General features: G+C 33.3%; 1 protein-coding gene across 1 annotated transcript; it reads left to right on the plus strand.

The window, feature by feature from the left end:
- The first annotated feature begins 5,075 nt into the window (after nucleotides 1–5,075).
- On the plus strand, nucleotides 5,076–13,145 carry LOC131943450 (ras-related C3 botulinum toxin substrate 1). The gene is made up of 6 exons (XM_059303595.1): nucleotides 5,076–5,200; nucleotides 6,456–6,633; nucleotides 7,189–7,303; nucleotides 7,419–7,536; nucleotides 7,648–7,808; nucleotides 8,627–13,145. The coding sequence occupies exons 2-6, from the start codon at nucleotides 6,509–6,511 to the stop codon at nucleotides 8,702–8,704; spliced, it is 597 nt and encodes a 198-aa protein (XP_059159578.1). The 5' UTR covers nucleotides 5,076–5,200; nucleotides 6,456–6,508; the 3' UTR covers nucleotides 8,705–13,145.
- The last annotated feature ends 69 nt before the right edge of the window (nucleotides 13,146–13,214 follow it).

Consider the following 13,214-nt stretch of genomic DNA (forward strand, 5'->3'; position numbering starts at 1 on the left):
TTTATTATTATGAATTTTTTTTCTACAATCCTTTTTTGTTTATGGAAAATGTTTATTATTCTACAAATAAAACATTACATTTAATAATGTTGATATGCCTGTATCGGATATTATTTGATTGATAGTCTTATTTCATTTATTATTGGAACCATACATTTAAAAACTACAGAGATTTAACTTTATTTATTTTTAAAAGAAACCTTTCTTTTCCCTTTGAGGAAAATTTTCTTTAAAAATGTTCAATAAGAAGCAAAATTTAATTTTGAAAGTTTTTATTTATAGCAATATTTCCTTTCAATTTCTAATTTTCATCTGGAAATATCTCGAATTACTTGAACTTGAAGAAAATCTAGTTGTCAGTTACAACTCAAGCTCAAAGCTGCATTATTGACACTGACTTTAGTTAGGGGGTTATGCAAAAACTTTACTAAATTTTTGTAGTTTCCCCCCCCCCCTTCCCCCACCACCACTTTCACCACCTATCTCAAAAGGCATACCCCCCCCCCTTGCAAACGATATCAAGATTCTCCAACATTTACCTAGTTTTAAAGACGTTACGTCATGTTGCCTAACTATATCTGACCCCCCCCCCCACTGTAGCACGTGAATACACCTCCACCTTTCTAGATGCGTGACGTCATTTATGTACCTACCCCAGGGCTAAACATTTAAAGATAAAAACTACTCTAAATACAGGCGGTGGTTCAACATCCAGCGCTGCCCACTGGATGACCCTACTCCTACTCAATGTACAAACAAAAGATACACCTATAAATAATTGGTCGTCGTTTTACCTGTCCATTTTCCTTAGCCAACTTCATTTGATAACAATAAGTTTGTCTTTTAAGAAAGCAATAAATTATTTTCAAAGACGTCAAATTTTAATAGTATCAGTTGTAATAATTTTTAATTTATTAACAATAACGTAATGTTTTTGAAAGGAATTTTTTTTTATCAACAGTAAGTCACTACGTTTTTTTTTGTTTCGTTTCTCTACCACAATAAAAAAAAATGTTTCCAGTCGAGGCTCCCTTCTGCTCCCTGACATTTTCAGTCCGCGCGCGTCAGGAAATGATAAAAATTCGCAAGCCCGAGTCTGCACCTTCTACTGTTTCCAAGGTACACGTGTGTGCATGTAAAGCGTCATCGCGTGCCGTGTGTTTGATTTATTGATGTAACACACATCTCACGGCCCTTATCAAAATAATGGCGAAGCGTGCAAGATGCTCGTGGCTGCTAGGACGGACACTGCTTCAGGGGCGGTAATCCGAGCAGTTTTAAATGTTTATCTACCTTGCTATTTTTATATACATTTTTAATATAGTCGTAGGTTTAATTAAATGTAGGTGAGGTCTCTAGGTATAGTTAGTAAGACCAATGTTATTTATGTATAGGTACATAAATAAACATGTTATTTTGGCGGATGGGTGTGATCAAGATGCAATCAAATTAAGCCCACCTCTGGCGCTTGAATTGGATCAAACGGCCCCACCTGAGCATCAATCGTCACGCCCGCTACACCTTGCACCCAGCAAAAGTAGCTGGGCTAATTTATATAAAGGGCGGAGTGATAGCAGGATTTCTACTCAAGAGCTGCGTGTTCAAATCTTGTTTGATCCGATAAGCGGTGTCGGATCTATCTTAGGACTTGTGAACTCCGTATAGGGCCTACTTCAGCCAATAATGTATAGGCTATAACACAGTGTGTGGGTTATTACTTTGTTAGATAACTTAGATTACATTATATGTGAGAGGTATAATTAAATCGTAGGCCTATATAACAGTAGAATTCCGTTACTTTCTTATTTTTGTGTGTGTTAAAACACGATGCATTTTCTATATTTTTAAAATGATTGAATGAAAATGTTGACACATACCGCTCATAAATTTTTCCGCTCAGAACACAGGAAGATGTAACGAGCAGAAGTGGACTGTCTGGACTCTGAGTTTATTTCAGGCTTCTCTTCGCGCGGGGGGGGGGGGGGGCTGTCATCCCTACTCCCATCCTAAGTACGTCCACCCCTTGGACGAACAGAGTTTCTTCCAGGCATCTTTACCGCCCCCCCCCCCCCCCCGAACGAAATGAAATTTATATAATTTATATAGAAAATATATACTTTTAACAGTGTCCGGCCCCCCCCCCCCCCCGAAGAAAGTCTACCGCCCGAAAATTTCAAGTGCCCCCCCCCCCCCCGGAGAAAAAAAGTCTGGAAGAAACACTGCGGACGAAATAGGAAAATTATATAATTTATATAGAAAATATATTTTTTAATCAGTGTCCACACTCTCCATCGGAAATTTAACGTGGGTTATACCCCCCCCCCCCTCTTGAAAGTTTCAACGTCCCTTGGAAAAATATGCATGAAGGAAACGCTGGACACCGGGGTGGGGGAGGAGAGAATCTGACTGATGGGGCGCCAGGTTATTTCTAGCATTGTTCTCTTGGGGGGAGGGAGGGTTCTCGAAACTTCTGGGTGGGCGGACGCCGGTTAAAGTATATACTATCCTTTTTCTATTTCTTTGACTGGTGGTAGGAGTGGTTGTGCTCCCCAGGAGAGATGCCTGAAAGAAACAGAATACGCCTGTAATTTGTTGGTTAACAAACCCATACAGTCCTGGTTTTGTACTTTTCCATTTTACCATTTCCTTACCTTCATGTCAAGTCGAGGAAAATAATTATTATTAAAATGAATTTGCCTAAACCAAACTTATGCTTCAGAGTAAACCAAACTCACTGAATGAACTGATGACGTTTGATAAGGAAAGATTGTATGATGTAATAAGAAATATTGCAGTGGGGAAAAATCGCATTGAGGTTTCTTGATTGCATCACGGACAAGTTTGTAAAAGCTTTAGAGTTTATAATAAACGAATTGCCTAGTTCAGTAGCGTAGCCAGGATCGTCTCATGGGGGGGGGGGTTCAAATTTTTTCCAGCAGTATATAACCCGGGGACAAACTTTCGATTTGCACCCCCCCCCTCAAACTTTCGATTTGCACCCCCCCCCCATCAAACTTTTGATTTGCACCCCCCCCTCCTTAAACTTTCGATTTGCACCCCCCGTCAAACTTTATATATATATACCGAGGGGTCTATGGGGGGGTTATCCCCCCCCCCTGCCTACGCCACTGGCCTAGTTATGAAATTAGTAATATTAACAACACTATAAAAGATCTAAAAAACATCGGAAAAAATCTGGTTGAAACATACATTTTATGAAGAATTTTAGAAATATAACAATTACTATAAAGAATGGCATTTGCCTCGATCACCGATAGGGCTATAGAAAAGCAATTTAAAAATTAATGTCTTTTTACTTCTTTTGTTTATTACATGCATGCATTTTCTTCGATCATACATACAAGCATATTTTTATTTCATTAAAACTTTTCTTGACTGCATCGCCTACCCAAGTAGCTTGGCAGATATAAGTCTCTAAACTAAGGTTAGGTTAGGTTTGCCTGTCGCCCCTCCTGGGACATAGGCCGCTGACAAGAGCTTTTCATGCGTCTCTGTCCTGGGCTAGTCTCTTCAACTGTCATCAGGTGTATCCAATCTTCTTGGTGTTCTCCAGGTCACGGTTCCGGGTCTTTCTTGGTCTGCCTCTCCTCCTCCTGCCCTGTGGATTCCAGGTGAGGGCCTGTCCTGTTATGCTGGATACAGGCTTTCTGAGTGAAGTCTGTAAACTAATACGGACTATATTGCTTGCGATGCTCATTGCCTTCAATCAACCCAGCCTTAAGCTTTTGTGATTATGTCAATGGGAACATGTTCTGAATCAAGACACAATGACTTTTTTTCTCCAGGGAGTGGGGGTGGGTGACGACGAACACTGGTAAAAGTACACTCCCCTGGTATTATATTACGGCAAGCTAATAACTTTAATTATTGCATTGGCGTGGCTTTGTCTAATTAAAAAATCGAACTTGTGATTTATCGTTTTTTTTTTTTTTTAACATTTTTACTGTATATTGCTTTTGCAAAGTGTTCCGTGTCATCATAAGCCTGGACCTTACGCCTGAGTAGAAAAATACAATGGTGAGGGTTATTTTCACTAAAAAAATGTGATATCTATTATTTATTTTACCCCCCCCCCCCCAACAGTGTTTTTTCCAGACGTTTTTCTCCAGGGGAGGGGCACTTGCAATTTGTTAAAAGTATAAATTTTCTATATAAATTCCATTTTGTTCGGGGCGGGACCCCCCCCCCCCCAAGAGATGCCTGGAAGAAACTCTGTCCCCAAACCCCACAGGGTTTGACAGGGGTGTCACACTTTATGTTGTTATACCAAAAATACATCAACAAGTGCCCAACTCCATTGACTAAAGTAAAGGATAGCTGGAAGGGGTGCAATTTGTTGAGAGGAGCATAAGATCAATACAGTAGCTTAGCGAGGGGGGGGGGGACATATGTCCCCGGGCGCCGACCATAGGGGGCGCCAAAATGGGTTGGAAAAATAAATTGAAAGGTTGAGGGGGGTGCAAATCGAAAGTTAACAGTTTACATTACGTTGCATCATGTCTACTGTCATCCGCGTGGCACTTGAGTGGATATGTGTGGTCTGCAAACGACATACCAGTGAGTTTGATGCTAATTAACATGGCGATATTGCTGGCCCCTATTTGTGCTATTTATTTATGCTGCAATAAAACAATTTTACATCATTCACGTTTATAGTAAATACACTTTTTCCCCATACATGTACATTATACCTCAAAACGCCTAGATTTCCATAGACCTATAAAATATTCTTTCATTTTGTTAGGTCTAGTACAACTTTCTATTTGATTTAGATCTAGACTAATAAACGATTTAAATTATCATTTCAATCAATCTTTTAAGATCATTAGTTTTAATTTGAAAATAAAATAATTTTAATTAAAAGACAAATATACTGTAATTGTGTTGATATTAATTAGCGGTAATTTTATTAAAATAGTTATCCGGCTTATTTCTTTGTATAGGACTAGTTTTGGTGGACAATCTTCAGAAAAGCTAATGAGCACCCTCTGGATAAGGGGAGTTCATCCTTGCGTAAGGTTTTAATGGTCTTTCATTGGTTAATATTTTTAGCCAGTGATGGTGAATAATATGGCAGCCATGTAGGAGGCCGGGGTTCAACCAAGACCTAAAGCAAGAAGCATCGATATTTTCCTATCAATACACAAAATAAATGTTCGAAGTTACAGTTTCACAAGTGGTAAGTTGTTATTAGTGTAACATTTAACACTTACGTCCGTTTTAAAGGGGGAGATGTAAAAAGAGACTGTTGATTTCTTAGTTCTGGATTTTTTTACTAACCTCCCTGACTGAGGTTTGTCGACTCATTCATTTCTTACATTCTCATTCTGTTTTGGTGCCAGACTGACTCATCAAGACTAGAATAATTGCATAAAGAGTAAAGGCATACATCTGACACAATTTTATAAAATACACATTTCAGAATAACGAAGGCTTTATATTTTTTGTTATTGCTAGATCTAGATCTACATTTTTAGTTTGTCTTTTGAAAAGATTAAGAAAGATTAATTCTATAATCTAGATTACATGATTGTAGAATAGATTTAGTTAGATCTAGATCTAGATCTATTCTAGATCTCTAGATCTAAATCTAGATTCTAGAACTAGATTTCTAGATCTAGAAGTAGAAAACAGTGGATAAAGATATTTTCTAGATTTAGATTTCTAGAGTCTAGCAAACAGCAAAAAGCGCTAGAATTCTAGATCTATCTTACTACAGTAATATTTCTAGTGTTACCAAGAGTGCTTGTGATTTGCACGCAGTTAAACATTAAGCCTAAAATCACCAATAAGGGCTAGACCTAGATTTAAGAAAATTTTCAGCATAAGGGGTCATGCGATTTTTGGATAATTTACCTCCACATTGTCATAAAAAGTCAGATGCTCTCCTCAAACTCACTTAGCCAGCGTGTTGGACGTCACACTTTGTGACCCTACCATTCACATTGTCATTAAAGTTTGAACCTTTCCCCCCATTTAGATGTGTACTGTTTATGTCCAACCTTAAAGGTCCATACCTTTATTTTTTATTTTTCTGTAGGCCTATTCATTATCTTAACATCATCTTTACCATTATTCTTGTACAACTCAATTATTTTTTTAACTAAATTGATACAGCTAATCACTGATCCTAAAAAATAAAGATTCTTTTATAAAAATTAAATTTAAAAATGTAGCACATATTCTCAAATTGATAGACCTTACTACTGATTGAAAATACTAAATGTTCTCAAACATATTTTAGTATAGGTCAGATGTTGCAGTCTTTTTTATAAACTGATAAATTTCTTCATAAACTATAACTGCACATTCATCAAACAGTTATTATTAATACCAATAATGCTGTTCTGATTTTGTTCCATTTAAAATATTTCATAATTACACTTAAATCAGGATGTATACTTTAGAAATGTCTAAACTTTTTTTCTCTGCAGATTGACAATTTCTTTTTACTCTGAGGGCTGGATATTTACATCAATTTTTCCAAATGACGGACATGGCCCAAGGTCGCCCTATTAAATGTGTTGTTGTTGGTGATGGCACAGTGGGCAAAACATGTATGTTAATATCATACACAACAGACAGCTTCCCAGGGGAATATGTTCCCACTGTGTAAGTTAATTTTGTGTCTGTGACTGTCATATTCTAACATTTAATCTGTCAGTGCATCAAGTTTACTCTTGTGGAATAACTAGTTCACACATTATCTCTTGTGGTTGGGACATCTAATATTGTTTTTTCTTTTGAATCAAAATATTAGAAAAGATTTTTTGATATTCTGTATAGGTAGTTGTAACAATTTTGACATGACTTAACCTTTGATTACAGCTTTAGACAAGAAATTATATACATTTTTATCATTTAAAACCTGGTATAAATATTCACTTTATTAAAAAATAAATAGTTTTAAAATTTCTATACTACAGATACCTTTTTGATAGTGTTGATAAACATAATTTTAATTTTTTAAAAACAAATTTCTTTTAAAAATTAGCGTTTTTAATTGCAAAAAATATTAATAACAATAGAATGTATAGCATATTTACAATATTTGTTTAATATATACAAGAAGTAAATCCACTGAGATAGATAACTAATTTTGTTCTTAGAATTATAACTTTAACTTAGTCTAGAAAAATACATTTAGTCTTTTTGTTCTTTATATAGCTTTGACAACTATACAGCAAATATGATGGTGGATGGAGTGCCTGTAAGTTTAGGTTTATGGGACACAGCAGGACAAGAAGATTATGATAGGCTACGACCACTTAGTTACCCACAGGTAGTCAAAACTTTGAAGTTTTTAAAAATTAACATTTATTTTACTGTTTTGTTTTAAATGAATTTATTGTTGTTACTTTAATTTAACGAATAAATGTGGATTTTTATTTCCCCAGACCGATGTATTCCTCATATGTTTTAGTGTTGTGAGCCCCTCGTCATATGAGAATGTTTTGACAAAATGGAACCCTGAGATAAAGCACCATTGTCCAGAAGCTCCAGTTATAGTAGTAGGTAAGAGATCGTTTTCATTAATTTCTTGCAAACAACTTTTGTCTTAGCATTTTTGTAAAATTTTATTTGTTTACATGAGCTTCAATCAAACAGTTACATTTTTTTTTCAAGGAACCAAAATTGACCTCAGAGAAAATAAAGAAACTATAGGTAGCTTGACAGCACAAGGTTTAAACCCTGTTAAAAGGGAACAAGGCATCAAGTTGGCCAATAAGATACGGGGTGTTAAGTATATGGAGTGTTCCGCTCTAACTCAAAGGGGACTTAAACAGGTTTGGATAACATTTTACACTTAAGTAATTTTAAATTTATGTAACATCACGTCTTACATTAATGCACTTTGGATTTCAATTGGGTAATATTCTTATAGCACCGTTAATATTTTTTTGAAAAAATAAGCTTACTCTCCATTTAACAATAAACAGTTATCCCTTAAAGCAGCTTTGTTATGATACTTTTGTCCTGGTACATTTTTATAAAACTAAAAAAAAATAATTGGATTAAGTGTGGCATTAAAAATTAAAGATTGGAGCACTCATGTTTAAATTATTTAGATAAAACAAGCTTAGATACTTGATTTCAGTTTTTCCTTGTTACATTAAATATTTATTCTTGATGACTAAATCTAAAAAAAAAAACATAACTTATTAAAAAAAGATTCCTCTTTAGACCTAGTGATCCATTGGGCAGATGGAAGTAGAGTTCATATATGTTTCTTGACCCTCTGCATATAAAGGGATAACATGAGTTAGGTGCCCATCAGAGCTGGCTGGACTCAGGGATGTTCCGCTGACTTGAACCTGGATTTTAACTCTACCGCTAAGCCACACTGTCCCACTTACTCATTACTCATTTATTCTACCTACAATTTTTTTCTAACTTCAGTGAATAATATTCTGTTCTGTTTTCACCATAAAATCCTAGTCATCACGCACCACATTTTTCAATAGCTCAGAAAAGTGTTCTCAGCATTTACAGAAGTACCTCATTGAATCTAAATGCATAATGCTCAAAATTATTTAGGCAATATTAAAAAAAAATATAATGTCTTGTATGTGGTAGTTATCTAAAGTAATGTTAACATTTTTAGGTATTTGATGAAGCCGTACGGGCTGTTCTGCAACCTCAGCCAATTAGAAGAAAGCAACACAAGTGTGTCATGCTGTGATGAGGCGGCCATTCTTAACTGAATATGAATGTTGTGTGCATGTGTACAGGTTGAAGCTGATTGCTAGTGATAAATAACTGAATGTTTGTTTGAGTTTTGAATGCATCCCCTAGGTACTATATAATAATTAAATTGCATATTACTAGTTATAATAATTAATATAAATAAATATTAGACATACACTACAATTTTTTAATGTATTCCTCTCAGCCCAAAACGTTTCTATCCTCAGTGAGTTAAATTTTGAATGACTACGCTTGCATTTAATTAATTGTAAGAGTATTTACAAAATGTTTTACAGTAATTAACTAGTCATCTGAGATACTTGGTTTGTAACAAGAAGATATTGACTTTTTAAAGTAATTACATTTTGATGTCATTAAATCTTTTCATATACGGTTTATTTTGGGTTTCAGTACGTACAATTTTTCTTGCTAATCAATTACTGTGGGTAGTATTGTTCAAATTAAAGAAAACTAAAGTGAATTTAGAAATTAATTTGAGGTTCTTTGGTTTTAACATGTTTCACTACTAGTGCATTCATGTCAGTTTGCTTGTGTATTACTATGTGTATTTCAACCATGAAAATTGTTATTGGATGAGTTGTAACCTGTCATCATATCATCTTTTAATTTAGAACTTTAAGCTTTGGGGAGTTTTTTTCAAACTTAATTAAAACGAAATTTGTGTGGGCAGGCTATGGGTTCATTTGTAAATGATGTAATATGGATGGGCGCAACGTGGGGTGGGTAAAATATTTCCTTTTTACATATTTTTTTAATCACTTGAGATCTTAAAAAATATCTTTATTCAATAATGGTTATTAAATTAGGTAGTAGGATGTCTGGAGCTTACATTTTAATGGAATCCGACCTTGGGCAAAAATTGGATAAAATAAAGGTACACTTAGAAATTAGGCTTGTCTGTGGTTGTAAGATAGTTGCAAGTAAGACATACCACCATTTTCTCCTGTGTCATTAACTAGTGGTTTGAATGATGACCTGTATCACCTAGACTACCCATTTATCCCCCTCATTAAATGCTGTGTGCTTTACATTTGCCATTCTGTTACTTGCATTTCGTGATGCTATTTATTTGCCTTCCTGCATATCTGACAGATGCTTAACAACATCATGTATGGTTTATATCCATTATTATTTCTGCAAGTCTTAAGAAAGCACTATCAGTTTACAATCTTAACTTCTTTACAGTATTTAAAAATCGTTTCATTATTTATCAATCAATTTATTTGATGTTGTATACTTTAATGTAACAAACTATTTTTCAATAATTTGGTAGTTCTTTATTGGCAGGAAAAGATTAGTGTACTCTTAATTATTCATTTTAAACATAGTTTAGTAATCCATGGTTTATAAATTTGGAAGATGATCTGTGTAAGTTTTAGTTTACACAATAAGGCCTTGTAAATTTAATGCTATGTATTATAGATTCCTATTTTAATGCTCAATATTTTTTTCTCTTTGTGAAGTTTTCTTTGTTCCTGTAATTATGTACAAATGGGTTCTTAAAATTTATCTTTAAACTTCCACTACCATAAAAAAGTTGTCTTTTAAAACTGCATTTAAACATCTCTATTCACTATTTAGCTAATGTTTTTGAGATTTAAAAAAAATCAGGAAGTGTGTTTGAACTGTAAACATCTCATTTCAATGCAATTTTTTGTAAAATATTTTTTTTTAGTTTTACAATACTCTTTAAGTGTTTGAGTTGAGTTTGGATTCATTTTTACAACTCAATGCATTTGATAATGCTGACATAATATTGCAAATTAATTTTTAAAACTTTACTTTCCCTTTGTAACATATTGCTAACACCCACCCCTTAATGATGCAGTGGCGTTTGAGAAATCATTTTTATCTCTCTGCATGACACTGCATGAGTGCAATATTCCTAGTGCAATTTCTTTTCTCTTCTTTCAACATAATTGGGAAGAGATGAAAGAAATTTATTACCATTCACCATTTTATTGTAGGGTTTATACAACACAGCGTTGGTCAGTATTTTATTTGCTTGCTGTTTCTGAGAGGGATGAAGTGCCATTTTCTTTTGAAATTTTGGCAGAGTAAATTATTTTCCTTTTACAGACAAATTTTCTTAAGTTGCTCTTGTCCTATACAAGTTTAACATTTGTGAAACTATAGTCAATAGACCAAGGTTATCTGTCATCACACTTTTTGACTCTAGATTCTGGCACTTGGAGTTAAAATATAATGGTTAACAATAACATGTCATTTTATTCGTGAAATTTATTATATCTGTCTCAGTGTTTGTTTTCCTAAGCTAATATGGTGCTTTTAACTAAACGTTAAGTATAAACTATAATCGCAGTTGGAATAAAATTGGTTATGTAGAAAATGAATGTTCAGATACACTCATTACATTCAACAACAAACCATAATTATTTTATGTATTAGATATTTTGGTTGTGAATAGAAACATTACTTTTTGTCAGAAAAAGTAAAAAAATTATTTACTTCTGGTCTTTGTGAATCTCTTCAGTTTTATATCTGGTTGGGATCAATGAATCTCCTTATGTTTACTTCATTAGCATGTTGTCTCATACAATACTACAGGGCTGGTCTTTAAGATTACTAACCATAATGCAATCTTCTCTGTTGTGGAACACAATTTTTTAAAGGGCTCTTACAATTATTTTCAACAAAGGTCATTACACCAAGCTTATGACCTGATTGATTTTTATTTCATTTGGCCAGTTCAGTTTACTGTTTAAATGTTTTATTTTACAGCTTGCCTTAATTTTAATAGTCTGATTTAGATCACTGTTTTATATCCATTTTCCTAGTCCCAAAAGCAATCTCTGTTTAGGGAATGCTTACTGTTTTAGAGTGTGTATTGTTTTAGTTAAACATTTTTCAGTTACATTACTGAGTTGTTTGTTGCAAAACAAAAACAAACCATGGGTGCTCTAACCATAATGATTTTAATCAGCAAAATGTAAAAAAAAAAAATAAGAATTTCTATTTTGTTACCGTTAAGCACACAATTGTTCTAGTTATTATTATGGTAGATTAGTTATTAATTCTTTTTATCGAAAGACCACTTTTAAATTATGAGTTATGTTTAAAGTCAGTAGCACAGATGTTAACTTTTAAGTTAACTTTGAGAAGTCTTTTAAAATCATTACTTGCATGTTTTTATTAAGTGACTATACCTTGTTTTAAATGTTAGAACTCAGGTTTTTTTAACATGCTAGTCTTTAGAAATCCATCTCCTATGTCGCATGTATTCACATTTCTCTAGTGAATATTGTTTGTTGATTATTGCAGCAATATTTGCTTCAATCTGCTTTCTTCAGTTTTTGCCTACAGACTAAGGTTGTGACACTTTGAGGAATTTGACTTAGCTAATAAAGATTTTTTTACAAATATTTTTTGTTAACTGTGCTTATCATTTTAACATTTTTAGTAAAATAATTATTTTAAAATCTTTGATAAATAGTTAGCTATTCCAGTTGTTATACTTGAAAATTACTTACACTCAAAAGTATTACAATCAAAAGGATAGCCTTTGTTAAAAAGATAATTTTACATCCTCTTACTGCATTTTATGTACTGAGCTTTTGTCATTCAGAAATAAATGTGCAATTTTCCCATTGTTTTGATGGGTAGTTTTGAAGCAAAAATTGTAAATAAATCAATTTTTAAATAGATTTGCTGGTCTTATAAGTTTGTATCAGTTACCACCTAGCAAAATATATTTAAGTATTTAGAAATAAAATAATTCTTCTTGAATAGTATTTGTTTTTAATGCTGTTAATTACATTCAGAGTCAATAAACTAAATTTTTAGGACTTAATTTGATCCATTCTGTTTATTTCTGTTCAATTTCATCTGCCATTTTGTAGTTGTTAATCTGCACAAACAGGATCTTAGAGCTTGTTAGTTTTTTAAACTGATTATACCAAGGATCTTTTAACAAATAAATGATAATCACCCATCATCTTTTAGTTCTAGAAATCTTTGTCATCTTTTTTTTCTCTTCAAGAACTAGTTTGGTATCAGTTGATATTATGTGTATTGAAAATACACCTTTGGTAGTTCACATTATTGCTTTTAAGATTTTATTTTGAAACTTCTTTTAAGTATGGAGAAATTATACATACTTTTTTTTTTCTATGGAGATAAATCATAAAATTAACAGCTTGTTCTTTTCTTTTAAGGTCATATTTATATGTATGTATTCTTGTTTTAAATTCATGACTGTAAGTTGTTTCTGCATTACATATGGTGGTGCACAGCAGATTGATTTATTACCGTTGTTTGTAAGTGCATTGTGAAATTGTGCATAACCATTCTGTTTGTTTATGTGTACACAGCGATTTGATGTATGTCATCATTATTTAATGTATCGAATTAGTCCTGTACCTATCATTCTATCAACAATAAACTTTGACATTTAAGTTTTATTTTGTTCATTTTTGTTCAGTAATCTGAATACATAAAAAAAAATAAAGCAGCAAATGTCACTA

This window comes from Physella acuta, unplaced genomic scaffold, assembly GCF_028476545.2.
Source record: "Physella acuta isolate Inbredline_101_S28 unplaced genomic scaffold, ASM2847654v3 ptg000456l, whole genome shotgun sequence".
Classification (NCBI taxonomy): Eukaryota; Metazoa; Mollusca; class Gastropoda; family Physidae; genus Physella; species Physella acuta.

Coding starts and splice junctions, on each gene's coding strand:
- LOC131943450 (XM_059303595.1), top strand. CDS start 6,509: ATGACGGACATGGCCCAAGGTCGCCCTATTAAATGTGTTGTTGTTGGT. Junction 7,537..7,647: donor AGCTCCAGTTATAGTAGTAG/GTAAGAGATCGT, acceptor TTTTTTTTCAAG/GAACCAAAATTGACCTCAGA. Junction 7,809..8,626: donor CTCAAAGGGGACTTAAACAG/GTTTGGATAACA, acceptor TAACATTTTTAG/GTATTTGATGAAGCCGTACG.